The sequence below is a fragment of the Dendroctonus ponderosae genome, unplaced genomic scaffold, assembly GCF_020466585.1.
Source record: "Dendroctonus ponderosae isolate FM_Combo_2020 unplaced genomic scaffold, Dpon_F_20191213v2 Dpon_F_20191213_8, whole genome shotgun sequence".
In the NCBI taxonomy this organism is placed as follows: Eukaryota; Metazoa; Arthropoda; class Insecta; order Coleoptera; family Curculionidae; genus Dendroctonus; species Dendroctonus ponderosae.
Window position 1 is genome coordinate 9897415 of NW_026019016.1, and position 24474 is coordinate 9921888.

Below are 24474 nucleotides of genomic sequence, written 5' to 3' on the forward strand. Positions count from 1 at the left end.
CATGTATTTTTGGTCGTTGACGTTGAGATCTATTAGGCATTAGAATGGTGTTTTAGTTTTTTTGTGGTCCATTGGCTAGGATTCGGATTGTGGGGAAAATGAAATAATAAAGACGCTTTTAGTTGATATATTTTTTTGAAAAAACACCTTATAGCTTAAATTGAGAAAAATATATATTTATTTGCGGATTTAGCCCGGTCTAAAGCGTAATTTCCTGCAGATAGGCCTGCGCAGCGTTCTCCTGCTCGAAATATAAAACATTAAAGAAAGGTCGTGTGCCACAGTATTTTGATGCGGTTGATATTCTATGAGGACAGTGTGTCTACATCTATACGAATTCGCTCAGCATTCACCTGATTACAAAGGTAAGTAAATATATCGTTGTTTGCATTTCTTTGTTGCGCTTTTGTGTGGTAAATTCGGGTCGGTTTTCCAATTTTCTATGATGTTTTCCGATCGTAATCAATGACCTACATTTTTGGAAGCACAAAGCGAGTGCTGAAATAGAGGTAACTTTTGAAACATTCGGTAGGAACTCTATTTCAAAATTTACCGAATTAAGCGTTGATGTTGCTGATGTTCCACCAGGGTTGGACAATTCATTTGGATTTTTATTAAACTTGTTGGAATCAGCTTCAAATTGGTCTGCCAAATATCTCGAGGGGCTTCACTCGATTTCATTAAGGCATTTCTTTCATAGTGATGATTGTTGGAATTTTATAAATTATATCTATTTATCAGAAAATCTGGAATGCTTACATGCAAGTTTTGATATGATGGGAAGGCATAAATCCCAACAAATTGCGCGTTTTACGAAATATTTAAAAATAATTCCGATAAGGCTACTTTATCTGCAAACATTTTCCTAATGTTGAAATTCTTGTTTATGAAGATTTTGAGTAATTCGCTTACTAATTGTCATTAGTATTCATGTAAGCTGAATATAGATTATGTCCACGATTATTTCTGTTATTATTATAGTTTATCAAAAAAGCTTGTTTTTGTTTTCACTACCTATGAGGAAATCACTAGGAAAGTTTCATGGTTTCTTCAGCTGATGGGATTAGGTGTTAATCCCATCAAATATTTTGAAATACCTATACATTATCCAATGATTGGAGTCAGATTTTTCATGATGGAACAGCATCTATTAAATATGCTCTGTTTATACCTAGAATGAAAACAATAAGAGTTGAGAAATTCAATTAGTAGTAGATATAATTAGAATTTATAATCCATCACAACCTTGCACTGCAATTATGCCGACTTGTGCCATAAGTTATCGTCTAAATTAATTAATTTTGTCTGCGATAATGTGGTTCTTATAATTATCTGCAATTATCAGTTTCAATATATCGTAAACCGCATTATTGCTGGGTCTTACTAGAACAAGCTGGTTCACTCAATAATTACTTAGATTGCGACGAGTTAAATGTCCTCTTTTGTACTGATTTTTCGGGATGTGTTCTTATAATCTATCAAATTTCAGTTGGATTTTCTAAGATTTTCTCTAATAAAATGTAACATGATTATATCTACCTATTGAAAATTGTCATTGTCCGTCTCCCAATTTTCGAGGTTGATTTTCGGTAATCATCCATAAAGTTGAAATTAACATTTCAGCTTTCAAATAAAGCTACGATAAATAATGGATTAAGTCGGATTTGTGAAATTATTCGAATTGCTTGAACATTTGATCAGAGGTTGCTCAAAATATCCATTTTATCTTTTACAGTTTGCATCTCTTCTTCCAAAAATGCGTATTTCTAGTTAATTATCATTCTAAATTTGATCTTGATAGTTAATTAGGTTTGTTCGGATGGAGAGTATGGTGACGAATATGTGCACATTTTCATCAGATTTAAAACAGTAAGCTAAACGCTGTCTTAAAAAAGTATCGTGGTGAATTTTATTCGATTTTTATTGGGCTGGTATTAATTTAGTTTATTTCAAGCTTTTGCAATGTGAAATGTGAAACACTCCAAATAGACGGGGCAAATTGAAATGACGGTTATTGCACCATTAAAAAAACACGTATAGTAAAAACACAATTAGGCGTCCAATGGGAAACAGTTGATTAAACGCTTTAATTTTACTCTATTTAAGCGCAATTGAGTTAAATAACACATGCTTGGTTTCATTTTTTTGTGCGTTTTTCTATGTGCGCAATTTTATCTAATCACAAGCTTAATGGGAATTTGGGAAATAATATCTGGCACTTGTTGCCTGATGTTTAATGTTCCTGTTACCTAATAAGCTAATTTAAAAACAGAAAAAGAGAAAAGTGATGATGTTTTGTAGATATTTTTGAAGACAAATTGTTTCGACTTTTTAGAGATTAATTAGGTATAACGCGTATTTATTATACACACTACTCTGTATACCTACGTACAAATTTTGTTTCTATAGGTACCCATACGCATTTTAGAGCTGGCATAATTTTTAGCTTTTGTGTGGGTGCAATTAATTATTTTGAAATATATTTTATATGCCACCTTTTGCAAAATGCAAAAATGTCCCTTAAAAATTATTACAAAGTCATGCTCTCACCGTGTTGAAGAGACCATGAGATAATTAAGTCCCCAAGTGTTATATAAAATAGTAGGAAAGAGGTCAGCGTCGCATTGATACTTGGAAGAGCAAATAGGATCATAATCAAAGTGCAGAACCTTGTGTATCTCGGGGAAACAACCAATAAATCACTACTATCGATAAAGTTAGAATTGTTTTTCTTGAACATTGTTAAAATAAAATAAAGCAACCGCAAAAGGCGATTGTTTTAAGGCGATAATTCCACTCGACCCCATTTATTTGTCTAAATGTTTGATTTCTTTCTTAATATTGTTCAGCATCATTATCAGAATTTACCATAAATACTTCAAAAACTTGCTATGATAAGTATAATAAATTATCCTGCAACTTTTTAAACGATATCAAACAAGCGACAAAGTTGTGTTTTTTACAATTCATAAAAGATTATTTATCAGTTATCAGATTTATTGATTAATAACAGCAAATTAATGTGATTTATTTTTGTGGCTTTTCAATGCTAAAAAGTAGCATTTCGTTCAATGTTTAAGTCAGGATGCGTACTTTATAATGTTTATATAGTAGACTTATCAGTGAAATGCGCGTTTCAATGAGATTGATGACAATCTGTGCTTAAATAGCTCGGACGGTTTTGAAGTAAAATTTGCCAATAGCAAAAATTCATCTTTTGACACAGTGAACTATTTAAAAGGTGAAAATTTGAACAGTGACTATTTATTGCTAGAAACCACGCGTTAAACCTGCTTTCTAGCAAGAACAGGTTTTGGTTCTTCCAAGTTTTTGCTTGTTAAAACCAACATATTTTTATCTCCTTGCTCACCACACACATGCATTCGTAGTTAAAAGCTGCAGCAATTTGGCATTCACCTTGCTCGTGAACTATAATTTATTTCATTGTAAACCGATGTATTACGTTATCTGTTCGAGCCACAGTATGATTGAAAAGATTTTGGCATCCTCGTTTTTTTGAATGGAAAATTTCTGGCTGGGAACTAACCGACAGGACAGGGTCAATGCCAATGTACGTTAAAGTTGTTTCTAGGAAGACAGATATATCCGATATTTTGCCAACGGCGTCATTCATAATTATTCTTGATTAACATCACATCAAACGAGATTGTAACAGGTATAAAAGTTTAATCATTAGAGCTTTGGCCGTAAAAAACATTGTTTCTTATAAATTCGTAAAAATTCAATTTTTATTTCATATACCTATAGATACCATTTCGTCTGGAAACATGCTATCCATTTTAACGACAATTAGATGCAATCTAAATGTTTAGACACATATTTGGAGAGCAAACACAAGTAAACTCTGAGCTGATTAGACCATTTCGCAAATTATTACTTTTACGATTCTAAATGAATTTGTTTGCGGAATCACTTGTATTTGCAACTCGACTATCAGGAACGTAGTAATTGATATTTCATTAAATTGATTGATGATTGGTTCATCTGAAGTACATATTTTAGCAAACATTTAGTAAATTGTTTTAAATCCACTTCTCTTTGAAATAATATATTTCGTTTAAAAAACGATATATTGTGAAGATTTGCAAGTACCTACCTAATGAAATTTCCAAAAATACTTTGAGAAACTTTGATGGCGGTTTACAAATTTGAATATAGGTAACGTGCGTATCATCATAAGTTTTGGCGGTCATTAAACGGACTTGGAAACAATATTTCCGTTATCGCCTTTTCACAAACATGTATAAATGGTAAGGAGATGTATTGTATTTTTCCTGAAATGATCCAAAGTGTTATTGATTTCATTCGTACAGACTAATACAGCTACATGTCAGAACAGAAACAAATAATGTTCAATCAGCTAAGTGAGCAAAGCCAATAATGTAGCTGAAGGTAACTTTGGTCTAATTAAATAGTATTTACAACTGTTCAATATACTGTGGCTTAATCATGTTCACAACATGTTTGCTTAATTAAGCCGGGTATCGGGTGGTTTGAAATTAGTCTAGCAACTTTCGACAACTTTGCAGGTCTTACATCAATAGGCACTCTATATTGATTAGCTTTTAAAAACTGGCTTGTAAGTTTCGATGGTCATCAATAATTTTTTTTAATAAAAATTGAAAAATTATTTTTGTATTTTTTAGTGAAATATGGTCGGAATGTTCCCACTCATCGAATCTTATGTAATGTATTGCCCAGTATAAGCCCACATTTTTTCAAATTTCAAACCAAGTTTCGTTTAGATAATGTATTTTTTATAAGAATCTACGAGAGCAATTTTTTATGAATCATTTTGTTGCGAATAAGGCTTGCTTACATATTTTTATCAAGTTGTGAAATATGAATGTTTAAATAAACCGCTTTTACTTCATGTTGCGACATCGTTGGAAGTGCACAAGAATCGTCTTGTACTGAACGAACTAACGAAGAGTAACCAATCCTGATAATTTTATTAGTTGAGTCCATTTGATTTAAGACGGGTCCTCTGTGAATAGCACTTTAGATTTTAAAAAGTTAAGAAAACTTGTTTAAATTCGCGCCCAATAATACTAAAAACATCTGGTAATGTACGACTTTTCGTGTTTGGTACAAAAATTGAATTAACATTTTTTTTGTGTGGTATCTCTAGTATTCTCTATAAGAGAGTGCAAATTGAGCAAGAACGCTCATTTTTACATCATTCCAGAGAGAACTAAATGGCTTTTTCAGAAACTGTACCATCGATAAGGAACTGTTGGCAGTTTTCTCAAAAAAGTTTTAATTTCAAGAAGTTTTAGATTTTCGAGTTTTTGTCTTTGAGTTGCATAATCTGCTCAAACATGACGCTGCTTTTTTCGAAGTTTCTCAAGATCCATTTGAGCCACAGAATTAGTTTTGACATCGTTGGATAGAGAATTGAAAACTTGATTCAGTCATAACAACATGAGTGAGGAAATTCGAGTAGTTTTGAAGCCACCCAAAAAGCGAAATTTGAATATCATACATTGAGCATTGAATATCATACATTGAAGTCCCGCTTCAATGGATCTGGCTCTGTAAGAATACAGTTAAAAACTGAGACAAGAGAGAGTCTCTCTTTTGTGTCTGGTTAAAAAATTGAAAGATCATTTCAAGCTTTACGTGAGCGCGCCTTGAATCTCTTATTTTAACGGCCGACAATCTATTTTTTCTTCTGGTGTAGGTAAAGTGGAGCTACGTGTAGTACTGCAAAAATTGGACCAATAATACTAGAGAATAGCTAGTACGAGAATTAAGGTAGTAACAGGGGTAGAAAAATATTGAAATCAGCCTTAACAAACATGGAAGCGCTTAGCTACATTTTACGTTAGTCTGGCATACATTATCCCACATTAATATACCAGCATTAAGTGTTCCAACTGTCCAATCAACTTTTCCACGACACTAAAAAACGTGTCTCGTGTTTGGATAAAAAAAAATTGGATACGACAGATTTGTAAATAATATATTTTTTACAGCGTTATGTAAAATAATTTCACTACCACTCCCCAACGTGTTATTTAATTTTTACTTTCTCTATTAAAGCCAATTATGTCGAGTTGTCCGACCAGTTTATGGGTCAACAGTAATCAAATTCAATTAAACTGATACGAAACATGTAAGCAGGCAGTTTGATAGTTTGATTATACGATTTGTTATAGCAAAAATAAAGTACTTTAAAACATAAGGAACTTCTATTGTATAAAACGAGATTTACGATCGAGATAAGACATCTGCAAAGAAGAAAAAGCAACTGAGCAATGAAAATGCCAGTTTAGGATATTAAAAGGATTATAAGTGGCGTTTTTATATTATTTTCCATTGTTTCTTAGCAATAGCAGCTTTCGCAGCTTTGAGGCGAATTCATGTTTTCAAAACATGTTTCTTGGGTATTTCGCGTCAAAATTGTTGTCAGCAATTCCTCACGTCTTTTATTACAGATTGAAAACAGCGCCCTTATTTCAACAAAGATGTAAATGAGAAACTGCACATATAAAATCAACTTATTTTCAATACAATGATATTTTTTATTAAGAAAATTTTGAAATCGCCATCGGATCGCCTTTTTCACTTTTTTCAGTAATATATTTATGGAAAATTTGGAAAGAAATTTCACAAATAATTACGTATTTAAACCAATTATTTGGTGGCTCTATATTGATGATGTATTTTCAATTTATAATCATGAGGAACAAAAAATTGATGCTCAATAATTTTAGCAAAGGAACCTTCAACAAAAAATGGTAAAATTAAAGAAATTTGTTTTACTAAATCCAGATGATTTTGTGGCCGCTTCATTTAATTTAATTTTGTATTAACAGTTTCATTTTTCACTATTTATTACATACATATTTGTTAAATAGAAAAATTTATAATTTTTCAAATCGTTCACTAAACTGGTTACTTTGGTTACTAAATTATTAATTTAGTCGAATGTACAGGAGTTACGTATCAATATTAGTAGTTCAGCAGAGATAAAAGGCACATTTTACAGTTACATATTACAGATACTTAATGTATTTCTTTCACGAATTATTCAGTTTAAGAACAATTAAGACGATATTGAATGACACTGCAAGAACTTCAATACGACAAGTTCACAAAAGCAATTAAAACAGTATTTTCAGGACTGAATAAAAGTGCTGTTGGTTACTTAACAAAGATATTTTCAAACAAAACTTGAAACTGATAGTGGAAATACACGTGTAAACGTATTGTTTAGCCAATTGATTGGACAGTTCATTAAACGTTTTCTGGTTTTTTCTGGATTTATTTGAAATCAGACGCATAATACCTATGTATCTTTCAAATTATATACTTTATTTAGACTCGGCCTTGTTTGTTAAATTATAGTGTGGCGCAACATTGTTGTAGTAGATTAGTAAATATGAACTTGAATAAATATTTAAGCATTTTATTAACATAACCTGTGGGTGCCATTTGCTTCAATTAGTATGTACCAGTTTTGTAGTAGGGGCAAATCGGTTTTCATATTATCCCTATATATTGAACGGAAAATAAGAATAACTAAACAATAACAAAAACTAAACAACAATAAAGAAAATAAGAAAACAATACAAATAACACTAAATGAACCATAAGGCAAACAAACCAGACGTTCAAATCGAGTGCCATTCAATTGAAAGGCATTCAAACTTTCAAAAAGTTTGTCATTTGGGCATCATATGCACGCAAAATTTGTAAATTATGTAATTTTTTAATTTTAAATTATTTCTTTGTCACTCCCAAAGCGTTTTTAACAATTTTTACTTTCACTATTAAAGCCAGTTGTCCGCCTAGTTTATGAGTTAGTATTTAAAAAACCAGCGAAGCTGCTACCAAAGATCTGAACTGTCCTTTAAAAATTGTTTTTCAAAGCACTCAAGCGTTATTTGCAAACTAATGATTAAACTTGTTTTGCCTCAAACATCTTGGTCATAATATAAACAACTGTTTAAATTACTCATTTCAAGCGAAGCAAGAGTAGTAACGTGACACTATTGGTAAATGGTTTATCACTAAATAACAACATTTACATAAATAACTTCATAACAAAATTGCATATGTTCGATAATGAATTATTCGAAACACTAGTCAGTTAGTACTGGTTGCGGTGGCATTTAGCTACATGCTACAATATTTTTGTGTGGTTGTTTCAGATAAACTATGCCGAATTTAACTTTAGAGCATTCGCCCAATGCGGCTCTAAACAAGGAAGTGCTGCAAAGGTATCTATCCTTGCCCATTCCAGATGGAAAGGTCCAGGCCACCTACATTTGGATCGACGGGTCCGGGGAACAACTAAGAGGAAAAACCCGAACCCTTGACTTTGTTCCAAGCAAACCAGAAGGTAACATTTTTGTTCTAACAATGATTTCGTTTAACTTACACCAAGAGTTTATTTTTGTCAATTCATAGCCAATATATTGAAATCTATTATGGAATCTGAAAATATTCATTAATTCGTAAATTTATCTCCTTCATGTTCCACATGTTTTAAAAGTTTGCTAAATATCTCATTGAAATGGTTTTAAATGATGCAACCGAAGCATTAACCTTTTCATATTTGGGTCGAAGCACGATTTAATCATTTATTACAAAAAAAAAAATTTTGAATTTAAAAAAAAATTTCAGTTTTAATGAAAATGTACACGTTAATACTATATTGATGAGCTGTGTTTTGGTTCAAATCTAATGGTTTTAGAAAACACTGAAAACGCATGACGGATGATGGCAACTTTACAGTAGTTCTAAATTGGTAGCTAGACATAGTTAAAAGTCCTTCAAAACCCGAGAAACTGAAATGAATAAATACAAAAATACCTTGAATGAAGCAGCATTAATAGATTTGCATCTTAAAGTACATACTTAAGCAATGCGAAAGCTTCAGTTATTTTCAAGTGAAACTGAATTTTTCCCAAAATGCTCATTGAAGATTTTACATGTTTTGAGGAAAAGAGAAATAACGCATTTATTTATAAAAAAGTGATTCTGTCTATCTAGTTCCCAATAGATTGGAAGAACTCCAACAAACCCAATTACTGAAGTTGAAAAGTTAAATAGTTATTTTCTTTATCTATTTTCCAAGAAGCTCTCAATTCACTTTTAATCTTTTTAACCTTGGGAAGTTTTATAGTTGCGATATGTAAATATTTAAAGCTTAACAGGTTCAATAAGTTAATTACCTTCTTACACCAGTGCTAATTTTTATTTATATACTTAAAAATAGTAACAATATCCACTTAAGAAAGTCGGTATTTTGAGAATGAGAATATTTTGTAGATTGTACCTACACCTAAATCCAATTGGGCCTGGGTAACACTGTGTTGAGTTGCTCTATTCAGTTGTTGCCGCTCTCTGAGTTAGAGAGTTATAACTCATCGGTTCATGAGTTATAAGTGATTTATTAAAGCTTTACTATAGCCGAGACAGGAATTTTCACATCTAAAAAAAGGCCATTAACATTTTTCCTGAGTGACATTTCACTACCTTGTTCAAACAACTAATGTAAAAAACTATAAAAGATTGAGTTTGTCAGTATTTTACAATAAAACGCTGGAAAAACGCGGCTTCTATGTTTAGAAATATTGACCTAAAAGTGAAGAAACTCCAGTTTCCAAGAGTTTTCCAATTAAATTATTATAAACTTTCGCTTTGTCAGTCCGGGGAAATATTTTTGGAAAAAAACATAGAAATAATTAATTATTGTTCATAATTCAAAGCTGCAAAAAGTTTTCCAAAAATATTTGCAACGCGGTTAAGGAGGCGAGTGTTCCAATAAAATGTATCTTATAATTTTTCACAGAAAATACCTGAAGATTGTCAGTATTTTAAGTAAAACTAAAAAATAATGCGATTTTTGCGTAGAAAGAAACTTTGTTAAAACTGGAATGACCTGAAAATTTAACGGAACTATAAAAATCTTTAGAGCAATGAGGGCAGCGAATTTTCCAAATTATTTTTTGTAAGCTTTTGTTCTGAAGTCGTTTTTTTCAAGATGATCATAATTACTTTCGGTAAAAAACTGCTGCAAATTCGAAGCTGAAATGGGTTTTCTAAAGAGGAATTTATTTTCGTTTTTGTCCCGATTTCGAGACTGAAAAAAGTTTTTTTAAAATTTTTATAAAGCTATACATTTATCTTGTAATTTTTCACGTAAAAGACCTCCAGATCGTCAATATTTTTAAGTGAAACTCTCCAAAATAGAGCGTTTTGAAATAGAAAGTAAAAGAAAAAAAAATCAGTCAAACTAAAAACCACATTTTTTTAACTAATTCTACAGTCTTCAGGGGTATGAAGGTGACGAAATTTCAAAATAATCTGTTATAAACTTTCTGGTATTCTGTTCGTTTTTTTATAAAAATTTATTTGATTTTTGTTCCAAATGCGAAGCTGGAAAGGGATTTGAAAACATTTTACAAAGCGACGAAGGATTCGAAATTTATTTCATAATTTTTCGCGGAAACTACCTTAAAATTGTCAGTATTTTTAAGTGGAATTTTAGAAAATTGAGCATTTGTAAGAAAGAGTAACTTGGCTAAAACTAGAAAATTCTGAAGAAATTTTAAAAATATTATTAATAAATGGCCCTTAAAATAAATCTAAAAACAAGTAAAAAAGCCATCAACATTTTTTTAGCAACGGAACTGAGTTACTGCGCCGGTGCGTTGAGTTGGCGCACCAAACCGTTTCAATACCACTGCGCCAATTCCTAAAAAAACCGAGCTACCCAGGCCTACATCCAATTAATCTCCGCTAATGAACTTTACATTGACCGGTTTCTTTCGCAATTGTTGTTGAGTATCTAAGTCTATTGGATATAATTTTCAGTTAGGAATCACATGATATATGCTTATAAATAGCTTCAAATAGGTATTTGTCAGCACTCAAAAACAGACTACATATTTCTTAATGATAACGGACCGGCTTAACGGCACTTAGTATTATTGGTCTATCTGATATGTTATCGTATTGTGTAGTATGTATACAGTTGAATCAATGCGGAATATATTTTTGGAAGAGTTCAACTTGGTCATTAACCAAATTACACAAGTCGGTACTTTATTCAGCTTTTAATAAAGTCGTTAAAAGGCAAGCATTTTATATAGAAATAACAATTACGTTGAGGGAGTTTTTTGAATTTTGCGAACTGCATTTCTACACATTCTAGACTCGAATTTTCTTAATTATTTAGAGCTTCCGATTTGGAACTATGATGGCAGCTCCACTTATCAAGCCGAAGGCTCTAATTCGGACACCTACCTCTATCCCGTCGCTATCTATGCGGATCCTTTCACCAGAGGTAACAACAAACTAGTTCTTTGTGACACTTACAAATACAATAAGAAACCAACGGAAACAAACAAAAGGTGAGTTGAAAACCCAAAACGTTTAGAGAAAATTTGATTCTTATTTAAAATTTAATTAAACATGAGATTTGTCGAAAATCGAAACATGATGGATCCGACAGGATTTTGTAGTGGTATTTTAACGAAGAAATTTTTTCAAGAATCAAAGAAAGTATCAGGAAAACTCAAGGGCTTGCTCTACTCTAGAAATGGAGTAAATAAATGGTTCAATTGCTGCTTTATATAATTAAAAAAAAATGAAAAGCGACTATTGGCAATGTTGCAAATGTCAATCGCATACACGGTGCTTGAATGAATATGTATTGTCATTTTTTAATTAAATATTGTGTTTTTTACATGCAACTCGGTAGTGAGCTGGTGCTTAGGTCACTAGCAAAATAGAGAAGGTTTAAATTGGACAAGATGCGTTTCTTTTTGCCGTTGACCTTTTCCTCATCATGATATTGATCTAGAAATTCCATGAGTTTCGCAGAAATTTATCATTTTGTGTTTTGTAAATTCAATTTTAGCTCCGTAATCCGTAAGGAAATGTTTTCGAGTTATAGTCGATTTGGGCTGAATCAAAATTAACGCAATTTATTTTAAGGGGTTGCCAGAGAGTTAAAAAATATGAGTTTAGTCGTCCATGCTCTGGGATATTGAATGTTTACTTTCAACTTTGTCATCAAGCAATATTTTCAAGTAGTTCATGATAAAAAAAATAATTAAAAATCGCTAGTAATTTTACGAGTTTTCGAAAATTTTCTCTTGGTTTCACGGTTCAACATCATCAACTTTTAAGATTACCGCAGAGTAACATAAGTTTTTGCCTTTAGACTCAAATTTCGGCAATTAATTGGGTTGATTGTGGGAAAGAAAAGTGTTTTGGAAGGACAGAATAAAATCATTATGCGCCAACATTATTGCAAAATTTTTGTAGTTACTTTTAAAATCATAAGTTCATTCCAATACAGATTATACAAAAGAAAATTTGTTAAAAAAATATTGTTCATTGAAGAAAAAAATACATTAATCAACCAATGAAATGGAGAGCGAAATAAACTAACAATCTTCGGAATTTTTTATCAAAACTATTCATTCTATAAAAAGCATATTCAAATGGAACAAATATGTTTATCAGCAGGACTTATTCTTTTGTTCAAATCTAAGTAGGTAAACTATTTCTTATTCCCATATTTCGGCCCTCTGAGCAGTAAAGTTACGTGACAAAAATGTTCCAATGTTGGTGTTAAAGTCGAGCAGTTCCGAAAGATTAAACGAGCAGCCAACGTGCTTAAAAGGAACTATAATTATGATAATTTGTCTATTTCATATATATAAATAATCTTTATTTCCTACAGAAAAAGGCTATCGACCCAATCGGTCTTTCTGCCCTTGTTTAGTACATATGTCTTAGCCTAGCTTATTCTAAAATTAATTTCTATTCCTAACACTCGTATAAATTAATCAGCTATAAAAAAATAAAAAATAAAAATTCTTGGCTTACAAAACAAACATATGTTAGTCCTTAGTTCAGTTGCGTTTGTAGGTGTTCTAGTAAAGTATCTGTTGGGGAGCGAAAACGGGAGTCTATTTCATTTTAAAAGATATGGAGATATTTTATCTAGTTTTTGTCGTATGTAAATCCAAGAGATTTCTTGCATTTCTGCAACACTCTGCCTATATAGTTATAAATAACGTCATTTTTTAATTTTATATTTAGCTCATATAGAAGGTTTTTCGATCATATTCTCTTTATTTACATGAAAAACATATCACAAGTTTGCGGGAGCGCACTTATTATATGGTGGTAAATCTTCTTTTCAAGCTTTATAAAATAAAGTGTTATATGCGAGCAAAACAACTTGCTTTCTCTATCCATTTGCAATTAATTACACTGTCCAAATGTACGTACTTTTACAACCTACGCAGCAAACACAACTATTCACAAATAGATTTCGAGCAATAGTGAAATACTGACCTCACCAACATCAATATGAACTGCACTTTGCAAATGAGCCTCAATGGTTTTTTTTCTCATAGACACACTTGTGTGCAAGCCATGGAGGCTGCTAAGTCATCTTATCCATGGTTTGGCATTGAGCAAGAGTACACTTTGCTGGATATGGATCTCAGGCCTCTGGGTTGGCCCAAGAATGGGTTCCCAGGTCCTCAGGGTCCCTACTATTGTGGAGTGGGCGCTAACAAAGTGTACGCCAGAGACATTGTTGAGGCTCACTACAGAGCTTGTCTGTATGCTGGAATTAATGTTTCTGGAACCAATGCTGAAGTTATGCCTGCTCAAGTAAGAAATGTTGCCTGAATGCCTGCTCCCAACTCCGCTTAGTTCTTGTGTCTGCTAACGATGACATACTCTGCGTCTATTTATTGAGGAAATGTGTTTTTTATTGCGATTGCCATGAGGTAGACTTATTAAAAGTTTACTTGCATTTATAACCTTTTGGGGTAATTACTTGCCATCCGTACGTTTTTTGCAAAATGTTCCTGAATGTCTTAACATGGAAATTATATTGTGTTTGAATAGCCGCTGAAATGACTTCCTAATCTTTTTTGTCGTGACTGTAATTAATAAACAGTTAGTTCCAAGTATATCATTTGATGGAATTCAAGTTAGCTTTCGTAAACAAACAACCTTGGACCTTGATGGCTTCGCATTTGGAATATTTTTAAACGAATCGAGGAATATTAAAAATATTTAAAAAAAAAGGGCAAACTGAAAGTAATTGTGACTATTGCATTTTTTTAAATAAGGCTATAATTTTTTATGCAAGACTGCAACACCGGTATTATTACACATTTCTAAATAAAACTGGTTTAATTAATTTCTTGTGGACGTTTTGAATCAATTTCTTGTGAACGTTTTGAATCAATTTCTTGCGAATGAAGGAAAGGGAATGTTAACTATCGTTGACAATAAAAACGGTTGCTTTCGGATATAATTGTCGGACATATTTTCTATTATGAGACACCATGCTTTCAAGATAGTAGTGGAATTTTAACAAAATCTATGAAATGCTTGCTATCTTTTGGAAATTTTGAAATTGCTGTAAGTTACTTTTTGCTTCAATAAGCAATACTTTTTTGCTTCATCAGTAATTAGTTATTATTCGGGGCATACGAATTAATGAAACGCTTGAGCTCGTTTACAACAAAGATCGAACATTTTTACCAGATCATTTTTTTATTCGGTTTTTGTAATTTTCCGTCCATAACTTTTTGATCCAATATTTGCGTTATTCCAAACACCTTCTAACCAGAATTGCGCCAGTACACTAATTTTTCATTAAATAGACGAGCGGCCAATTACCAGTTGTAAACCAGCTGCTATTTACATGGATTGCGCATGATGGATATTTTTATGTTTTTGACGATTTTGAACACTTTAGGTAAAGCAACTAAGAAATCAGCATGCAAACTTTCGCGGCATTTGTAAATTCTAAGTCCAGTAAGCTCAAAATGAACTTACTCGCGCAGCTGCCGGCTCCAATATTTTTGTCTATATTTGTAGGAAGCGAAAGGAAGTTTGTAAAAAACAATCAATATTTCAATTAAATAGCACCAGACGACGATTTTTCGTTCTTCGCAAGTCCTGGTCAAAAAGCGCACGGTTTCACTCAACTGCAGGCTGTGCAATAAAATTTATCAATTTCTAATTGCGACCAAATAAAAACGTAATATTAACATTTTTACCGTCTATAGTACATTGAATCTAAATACTCTCAACATTTCACTCATTTCGCATCAAATGCTGATTTTTTCGCACTATAAATATTGGTCTAAAAACGAACGTTTTTACGAAACTGCAGACTCTTCAATAAAACTTTCTAACTTCTAATGAAGAGCAGGTTGCCATCTGATATAATCTGTGATAATATCAGATGATACTCTAAAACTCTGTAGGTTTGATACAAATGGCGCCAGGTATTGATTTTTGCGCCCGTTGTAGTAACAGTGTGATCTTTTTTTAATTTCAAGTTTACTCAAGAAAAACAATTAAGAAACATTTTTTTTCGTTAGATAATTTTTCCCGGTCGTATTTGTGTTTAAGATAAAAACATGGATCTTTGAAATCAAATTTTATGTACACAGTGGTCTTGGATTAAAATCTAGTTGCAAAAAATTCTTATTTTGATGTCTCCTCCAACTCCTAATAGTTTGTATGTATATTTATAGAACATCCTGTATATTTCTTACTTAGAAAACACATTCAGTTATTAAACGCGTAAAAGCTTAATTATTTGAAAGAATATCGCGTTCAAATGAAGAAACGATGCACACAGAAATCATGACTTTGTAAGAATTTTCTTTATCGAGATACATATATCTAATATTATCAGAAGAAATCTTAGATTTATGGCCGGGTAGGTATTTTAAAATCAAGCTCATTGTACGATTCATTGTGGCCAATCAATCAAACTTCTTAATTCATTTTGGGTCTACTGATTTATACCATTTATAGAAGAATCGTTCATAACATTAAATGTAGTAATGTAAATAACATTATTTGTCATTATTAATACATAAATCAGTTCGAAAAGCGTTGATTTAATTGCATAAATTAAACTCACTATTTGTGCGTTTTTATGATTTGCAATTGTATCTAAATTCATGAATTATTTATCAGGTAATCACCACGAGTTTAACCAAAAGTCATCTGGCATTAAGCCAAGCTCGATGTGGAGATTGCAAAATAAAATTCTCATCTATTTAGGTGATGCAATAAACTTGCGGCGGTTTCAGCACATTCTTATGTACATACACGTTTTGATTTCAAACCCAGTTGATAAAATGCTAAAATTTTTTTTAAATGTCCCAAATCTGCGTACCATATAATTACCGTAATCAATCGGTCATAAGTGGCGCATAAAGCGGATGCCATCGACCCAGCAAAGAAGTCAAAAATCTCATTATCCGATTACATTGATCATCGTTGTTTAAACTTTTATTTACACACATCGGTAATATTGAGAACAAATGCAGTCACAATGTTTATATGTGGAATATTTTTAAATATTTACGAGCAAGTGCTTAAACATTAAACGAGAATCGAGTCTGTGTTAAGTTTGCTAATATTTTGTGGGCTTAAAATTATTCTAATCTAATAAAAACTTGGATATCGTAGATATCATCGTTGAAATTCGTAAGCGATCATGTTCGTAATGCGTGAACGTCTGTACTAACACAACTTAGATACTTGAAGTTTATTTAGATCTAGTTTATACGAGCAGATAGAGCAGATGAGGCTCAATGCTAGTAGAAAGTTTGTTTTGCAAATTAGGGTTTCAAGAAAATTACGCCGTTGAGCAGTGATCGTAAACATTTCCCTTCAAAAGACTTTCGCATTTAGTTCGCACCCTCATTATCGTAAAATGTAACATGAAGCTTTTTGCAATAACTGACTGCTACATAAATTTATCTCAGATTCTAGCGCTCCTTTTAATCAAGAGTTATGTTTTTTGCTCTTAGAATGGATAACTCTCAGGCAATTTACTTCCAGTCGGATTATTCCTTAGAGACGTTCGTAAACAGAAATAATTATCTGATACTTAAATAAAGGAAATGTGCTTGCACAGCCTTTACGTGGGAGATAATAGTGACAATGCGACAAACAAGATTAAGAATGGGGGATAATAATACCAGCTACAAGCTGTAATAGTTATAATGGCGTCTGGATTTTGCTATACATTTTCTAAATCAGCTAATATTAGTGGGAGCAGGTATTTATATCCATAAAATATTCCATTCGCTTTATTTATAAGTCGTGTTGAGGCTTTATTTACGAAAAAACACAGACTTTATGGCACTTAAGCATTTAAATGATTAAATCATTATCTACTAATGCACTCAATAATGCTGGGATTTGCGGCAGATTTTCTACGTTTTCCTATAAATGCATTATATACGGCTAATGGGTTAATTTAATTAAAAAATTTAAATCAAGCTATTTTTACAAGTGGTTGATTAACATGAAAACTACAATAAATTAAAAAATGTTTTTCTCTGAACGTATAATTTACTGCCGGATTATTTGTTTTCTTGTCAACGAAGCAGCATTAACAAGTTTTTACAACGTAATTAAATCAATATGTTTATTGTTTTCTTTTTCATTATTGCCATTGCCATTGCGTGTTTTTTAATATAATTAAGCAAAAATTAATGTTGTTTAAAGCTGCAGTCATTTCAATTAGTATTTCTTTTTCACTGTGAAAATAACAGGAAAGTTTCAAGTTGTTTTCATTTTTTAGTGGGAATATCAAGTTGGGCCTTGCGAGGGAATCTCCATTGGCGACCAATTGTGGATGTCCAGGTACGTTCTTCATCGCGTAGCTGAAGATTTTGGGGTAATTGTAACATTCGACCCCAAACCCATGGAGGGTGATTGGAATGGAGCTGGCGCTCACACGAACTTCTCCACCAAAGCTATGAGAGAGGATGGCGGCATCTTGTAAGTACAAAAAATGTATATGTATATAACTTTATAATAGAAAATGTGATTATAGTTACAATAAGTAAAATTTGCCTACATCTTTATAACAATTTTTATAATTTCATGTGAATTTCCAACAATATGTATATTTCTGCATCACGTTGCTTATTAGTCAAGTATAATGTAGGGAAAAATCCGTTATAAAATTATGAAATATTCCACGAACCAAACAAACGAAACCTACTTATTAAAACATTCACATTAAAAAAGGCCTTGACATTGGTATGATAGAAATAAAAATTAAAACGTCGCCATCCATACAAGGTTGGTAAATGTGGTTTGGATTTCTGTTATTCTCATGGATTATTCGCAACGTAATTTACCTCTCATACAAGTTGTTATTGAAGGAACATGCTAAGGGCACATCAATCATCATATAATCAATAAATCAAGACCTGCTTGTTTGCAATATTGATTGAGTTTTTGAAAGATGATTTCCTATTTTACTAATATAATTTGTTATGAATAATAGCACATTCTTTTAACAATATTTTGAACTGTGTATGAACTGAAATATACAATTGGCAATTATTGGTTTCACTCGTTATTGGCTAACACATTTTTTGACGCTTAGAAACAACATTTTTACCAATAATGAGTTTTTAACGATTAGTTAAGTTGAAACCTTCTCTATATTCAAGTCAGTGATTTTACTAATTATACATATTTGAATGAGAATTTTATGCGGCATACCTATTTTGAGAAGAAAGGTCCAGAAACCACTGGTCAAAATTGGAAAGGCGTATAGAGGAATGAAAGCATTTTTTATATCTTTTTCTGGATTTTGTGGATTTGCTATGCATTCAACGACCTTCAATCTAAAAATGTATAGAAATCTTACTCCTGTCATCGTTAAACGGTTGATCAGCAAAATTCACTTATTTACGTCGATTTGACTTTATTCTAAATATGTTAAGTAAGTGTGCTTTTATTGCGAGGTCAAAGTTACGTTTATAGTGCAAGTGCTTTCAACGCATTTGCACTTTTATTCATTCTTTTCGGCTTACGTAACACTGTTGCAAAAAGTACGGGATATTTTATTGTATTTTTTCGGGTGGCCGATAAAAATAAATTTTCACGGGCTAAAAAAATAGATGGAAAAAATTTAAATTGTACGTAGGCTACAATATACAATACACAATTAGAGATATATTTTTAGTTAAGAAAATATCTACTTCAATAATCATTTGCAACTCGATCATCATTATCACGCGACTGTTTATAAATTATTATATTTTTTCTTTCTTGGGTTTCAGCCAAAATGTGAAATAAAAATGTTCGTGTCGTTTATTTCACATTTTAACTTTACTTACAGTTAGGAAAATAAATCAAACTGTTTATAAAGTATGATGGAACTTCTATTAAAAATGTATTTTAATAATTTCATAATTAAATCAGTAGGAACAACAATTAGATAAAAAGTCTAAAATATATCATCCTGTATGTTCTATCACTACCGACTAACTAAGGGACACCATAAATGATGTGCGCTTAATGTGTTAAGAAACCAAAGACTGTTCAAAACAACTTATTACCATTTTGTAACTAACTATCATAATTTCCCATACGTTTTACAATTGAGTAATAATATTCAAGCAAAACATTTCTCTAGGGAAATTGAAAAAGCTATTGACAAGCTTAGCCGAAACCATCTCAGACACATTCAGGCCTACGATCCTCACGGAGGAAAAGACAACGAAAGACGTCTTACTGGAAGGCACGAAACTTCCTCGATTCACGATTTTAGCGCAGGTTAGACAAACGTCCATTTAATAAAATTGAGACCGTATTTCTAAATGTGGTAAACATTTTTTTACAGGTGTTGCTAATCGTGGGGCCAGTATTCGAATCCCTCGCGGCTGTGCCGAAGATAAGAAAGGATATCTGGAGGATCGCAGACCGTCCTCAAACTGTGATCCTTATTCCGTTACGGAAGCTATTGTTAGAACTTGCATTTTGGATGAATAAATTCGTTACTCTTAAAAACTTTACAGCCACATTTTATCGTTTTTTTTTACTTTGCTGCTTACTGTTAATTGAACGCCTTACACGTCATATTATTCTTTAACTCCCTGTTGGTGAACTGGAAACATTCAAGCAATTAAAACAGACGCAACTTATAACTGATTTTTTTCTTTTAGAACATCGCGAAAAATGTGGCTTTAAAGTGTGGTCACAAACTGACCATTTTCCATTTACAATTGCATATACTCGTTGAAACTGAATTTTAAATATTTAGACCTATCTTCCTACTTTTTATTACATCTCCAACAACATGTTGGTTGAAGGAGAAACTAATATCTATGTAAATGATATGACTATGATATCGATGAAGTACAATATGTTGATGTGTTAACTATTCTCTTCTTTGTATAAATGTAACACTATAAACATATATATTTAGCTAAAACCAGTTTACATTTAGGTTTTAAAATACATAATGATATATTTTCGCACATTTTTCCTTTGTAACAAAGTTTATTAGTAAGAGATTATATAACTTGTAAGCAAAGTGTGTATTTTATTTCCTCCTCTCATCATCAAATATTTATAATGAAATAAAAAAATTAGGTTCGGTAACTTAAAAATGGTAAGTGCTAATTACGAGCTTTTTGCTGTTACACCACAAAGTTGCAGGCTAAATTCTAAGACAAATTGTAAATATAGTAGAAATGTGGCATTTTCATTATTAGTATTTGTATATGTTGCAAATTTTTGTTCAATTTCTTTGTGGTTTTACCCTCTGCATAATTGGATTAAACCCAACGATAAAGTAAACTGGTGATTTTTATCTTAGAGAAATTGAATATAAGATAAAGAAAGCACTCAAATACAATAGTAATATATAAACAGTTTTAAAAAATGTGATGCAAGATCATCGTATTTCGGATTTAAAAAAATATATATTTTTCTTCACAAAAGAAAATTCAATTCCTTTCCTTTCTTATTTTCCTGTTGGAATCGCAAATATTGGAAAAAAGGCAAAAAAGTTTGCATTTTTTAGGATTCGATAAATAACTTTGTTATAAATTGATGTCTGTATGGAAATTTGAATTTGATTACTTATTTTCATTTGATTGATAATAAAAAAAATTGTTAAAATTACTGATGCGTACTCTTATTAGGACTTTTTCATTTTGGTTGAAGAATGACAATTACTGTGGTCGGAACACAACTATAACATAGCAAGAGTATTCAAGGCAATACTTTGAAGATCCAAAATGCTAAAAAATTCTAACTTGTTAGTTATGCAAACGAGTTTTCAAATGATCGAAATAGAAAGTTCGTGTGTGGCTTTATTACTTTTTCAAAAGCACCAACTATTGAATAACGTAATAAAAAGTTTGTCGTATTTAACATAGTTAGATTTAGGTAACTGAATAAAAAACGACACACATGGTAAATTTTAATATATCATCCGTCCATCCACAATCATCACATGTTGACACTTATTTATTGAATTCCATAGTCACCTTACAAAATGTAACAACTTTTTGAAATTTTTAAATAAAATAAATTATAATTTGAAAACGGGTGATTTCACAGCTTAAAGTGTAAATGCAAATTTGTAACTTTGTAAATTGTCTATCTAATGACGTATTAATATACAGGTACTTCCATTTGAAAAACACAAGTTATATTGCGTTAAAAAGATTTAAGTCCACATTGTTAACACCCTGTACAATATTGTACATTGTATTAATATTTTGGTTCAATAGGATTCTTAACGGATCTGTGGTGATTGGAAAGACGTATTTTTTGTATCTTTAACTGCTTTTTTTGCTTCTAAAATGAATTTTTAGATACCATGTTTTTAAGCAAAATTTTATTAAATTGGCGATAATCTGCCAAGGTCGCAAGTAAGAAAAAACAGTTTACGGTGCATATGCAGCGTTTCAAGCTGCATTCCATGAGCTAATGAAAAATGGGTAGTTGCATGTAAAAAAATACACTTTGACCTTGCCTCACTTTTCTGAGACACTCTGTATCATACAAAATATTTTTAAAATGTGCACACTTTGTGCGTCAACAACTTTTATATGAAACTATTTTTCGAAAGTTCAACACCAACGGAAATAATGAACACTCTCGCACTAAAAAACCACCCGGTATAGCAAAACAGGTGGAATTCCAGTTTTTCACTGTCCAGGTTTTGTCAACTAACGTTTGATGCTTAATTCAAATAATTCGTCAAATTGACAAACCGGGTGTTGCACTAAGATATTAGGCATTCAAATTGCCTTTAAACAGTTTTAAAATAGAAGATGAATTTCCTAACAAAAATTGTTTTGAAAAATAATCGCTTTTCTAAACAATTTAGCTTGCGATGGATTCGAGAGCTCAGGTTATTAATTTATAAGTAACTAGCGGAGTCTTCTTAATTGTTTTTTTGCACTAGCTCTGAAAATACTGTATTTGAAAAGCAAACTGATTATAATTCATTGCAATTGCCAAAGAACAAATGTATGGCCACATATATTTGGATTGATGGAACTGGTGAAAACGTAAGATCGAAGACCAGAACAATGGATTCAATACCAACTAATCCAAAAGGTAAATCATGGCTCGATTCCCTAAGCATGGCATTGAATAAAGTATAAACATTATCTTAGAACTGCCAATATGGAGCTATGATGGCAGCTCAACCTATCAATCTCTGGGTTCCAACTCAGATACGTACCTCCTTCCGGTTGCGGTATATAACGATCCGTTTACAAAAGGAGATCATAAACTAGTAATGTGCGACACCTATAAATACGACAAAACTCCCACGGATTCCAATAAAAGGTAGGGCCTATAAAAGGCAGTTTGGAAATAAATAGGAACCTCCCTCTATTCAGATTTTGCTGCATGAAAGCATTAGCGCAGGTAAAAGATGTGGTGCCATGGTTTGGAATCGAGCAAGAGTACGCGTTGATGGATTTGGACAATCGGCCTTTCGGGTGGCCTAAGCAAGGGTTTCCTGCACCTCAGGGGCCGTTTTATTGTGCTGTTGGAGCAAATAAAGTGATCGGAAGAGCCATAGTGGAGGCCCATTATAGAGCCTGTTTGTATGCGGGACTTACAATTTCCGGAACCAATGCAGAAGTATTACTTTCTCAAGTAAACTATGCTATTAAACAGATTTGGACTTGTCTATGAATAATTGATTGACAATTTGAAGTGGGAGTACCAAATTGGCCCATGTGAAGGAGTTGGCGCTGCAGACGAACTGTGGATGTCCAGATATATCTTACATAGAGTAGCAGAAGATTTTGGTGTAGTGGTATCTCTGGATCCAAAACCGGTGGAAGGAAACTGGAACGGCTCAGGAGCTCACGTGAACTTCTCCACAAAAGCTATGAGGGAAGATGGTGGAATTAAGTATGCTCTCATGCTAAAAAACTCAATATACTGAATTTGCTTGAAATATTTCTTAGAGAAATTGAAAAAGCCATCGAAAAACTGAGCAAGCACCATATGAGACACATTGAGGCCTACGATCCGAAAGGAGGCAAAGACAATGAAAGAAGGCTGACTGGGAGGCACGAAACTTCAGACATTTACACCTTTTCAGCGGGTTGGGCTTCTTATCTGAGTGAAAATCAGTAATAAAATGTAATTTTATTTGATAAGGCGTGGCTAATCGAGGAGCAAGCGTGAGAATCCCAAGAGGTGTAGCTGAAGACGGAAAAGGTTATTTAGAAGATAGAAGGCCATCTTCAAATTGCGACCCATATTCAGTGCTCGATGTTATGGTACGAACCTGCCTTTTGTGCGAATAGTTAGACTGAAAAATATTTTTTATGACATTTGAATTTATGAAATTATGTAACAATTAATATGGATGTTACTGCTTATTAAACACTCATTAGCAAGATATGCTTCTGAAACTAGTTTAGTAGTTTTTTACTATTGCAACTAATAAACTTAATTTAAAATAGATTCATCGATTTTTGTTCACATCATTGATCGGAATTATTGTTAATGATTGTGAATTGCTAACTTTTATTGTTAAGTGATATGTTGTGGTTTAATTAATGAATTTTATATAAAAATGAGAAAACTCATTTGTTAGTGCCCGAAATTATTTTTGAATTGCATTATTATTTGAATATTTAAATGTGTCTTTGTAATTTTCTATTATAATTTTTCCTAATTGCTTGTCTGTTAAAATACATACAACAATGCCATACATAATCAATGCCATTAAAAATATAATAAATTAAAACTTGTAATATCTAGTTAACTGTAACACTGTGTTGAATTGCGCTTTTGAGTTGATACTGCTCTGTGAGTTGCTCCTTACTGCGGCGCACCTTGATTTGCGCTTGTGGCGGAATATATCTTGAAATTATACGTTTCAGAGGGCATTTTTAATTAGTAGAAATTTTGTTGGTTTTTATCATCGCTCGAAAATTGAGCAACAGTTTCATTTCATTCAGCAAAAAAAAATCCAAATTGGGGGGTTATTCATTTTAGTTTTGGCGTTGTGCACGAATTATTGGAGCTGAGTAAAATTCAACACAGAGACACACGAGACAAACACAAATGGTACTAAATTTAAAACTAAAAAAAAGAAATTTTTTCGTATAGTTGTTTTTGACTCATTAAGTT

General features: G+C 32.0%; 2 protein-coding genes and 1 long non-coding RNA gene across 3 annotated transcripts; 2 read left to right on the forward strand and 1 right to left on the reverse strand.

Annotated features, from left to right (window-relative positions):
* Positions 1–251: 251 nt before the first annotated feature.
* LOC109546372 (glutamine synthetase 2 cytoplasmic) lies at positions 252–20389 on the forward strand. The gene is made up of 7 exons (XM_019917314.2): positions 252–365; positions 8181–8371; positions 11216–11390; positions 13413–13674; positions 17636–17835; positions 19490–19629; positions 19697–20389. The coding sequence occupies exons 2-7, from the start codon at positions 8188–8190 to the stop codon at positions 19843–19845; spliced, it is 1110 nt and encodes a 369-aa protein (XP_019772873.1). The 5' UTR covers positions 252–365; positions 8181–8187; the 3' UTR covers positions 19846–20389.
* On the reverse strand, positions 1201–1727 carry LOC125505505. Its single transcript, XR_007282227.1, has 2 exons — positions 1385–1727; positions 1201–1332 (listed from the first exon to the last, which is right to left on the reverse strand). It is a non-coding gene; the product is annotated as an uncharacterized LOC125505505 (long non-coding RNA).
* Positions 20390–22032: 1643 nt separating the features above from the next.
* Positions 22033–23754, forward strand: LOC109546388 (glutamine synthetase 2 cytoplasmic). Its single transcript, XM_019917341.2, has 7 exons — positions 22033–22222; positions 22277–22431; positions 22491–22665; positions 22719–22980; positions 23042–23241; positions 23298–23437; positions 23494–23754. The coding sequence occupies exons 1-7, from the start codon at positions 22143–22145 to the stop codon at positions 23640–23642; spliced, it is 1161 nt and encodes a 386-aa protein (XP_019772900.1). The 5' UTR covers positions 22033–22142; the 3' UTR covers positions 23643–23754.
* The last annotated feature ends 720 nt before the right edge of the window (positions 23755–24474 follow it).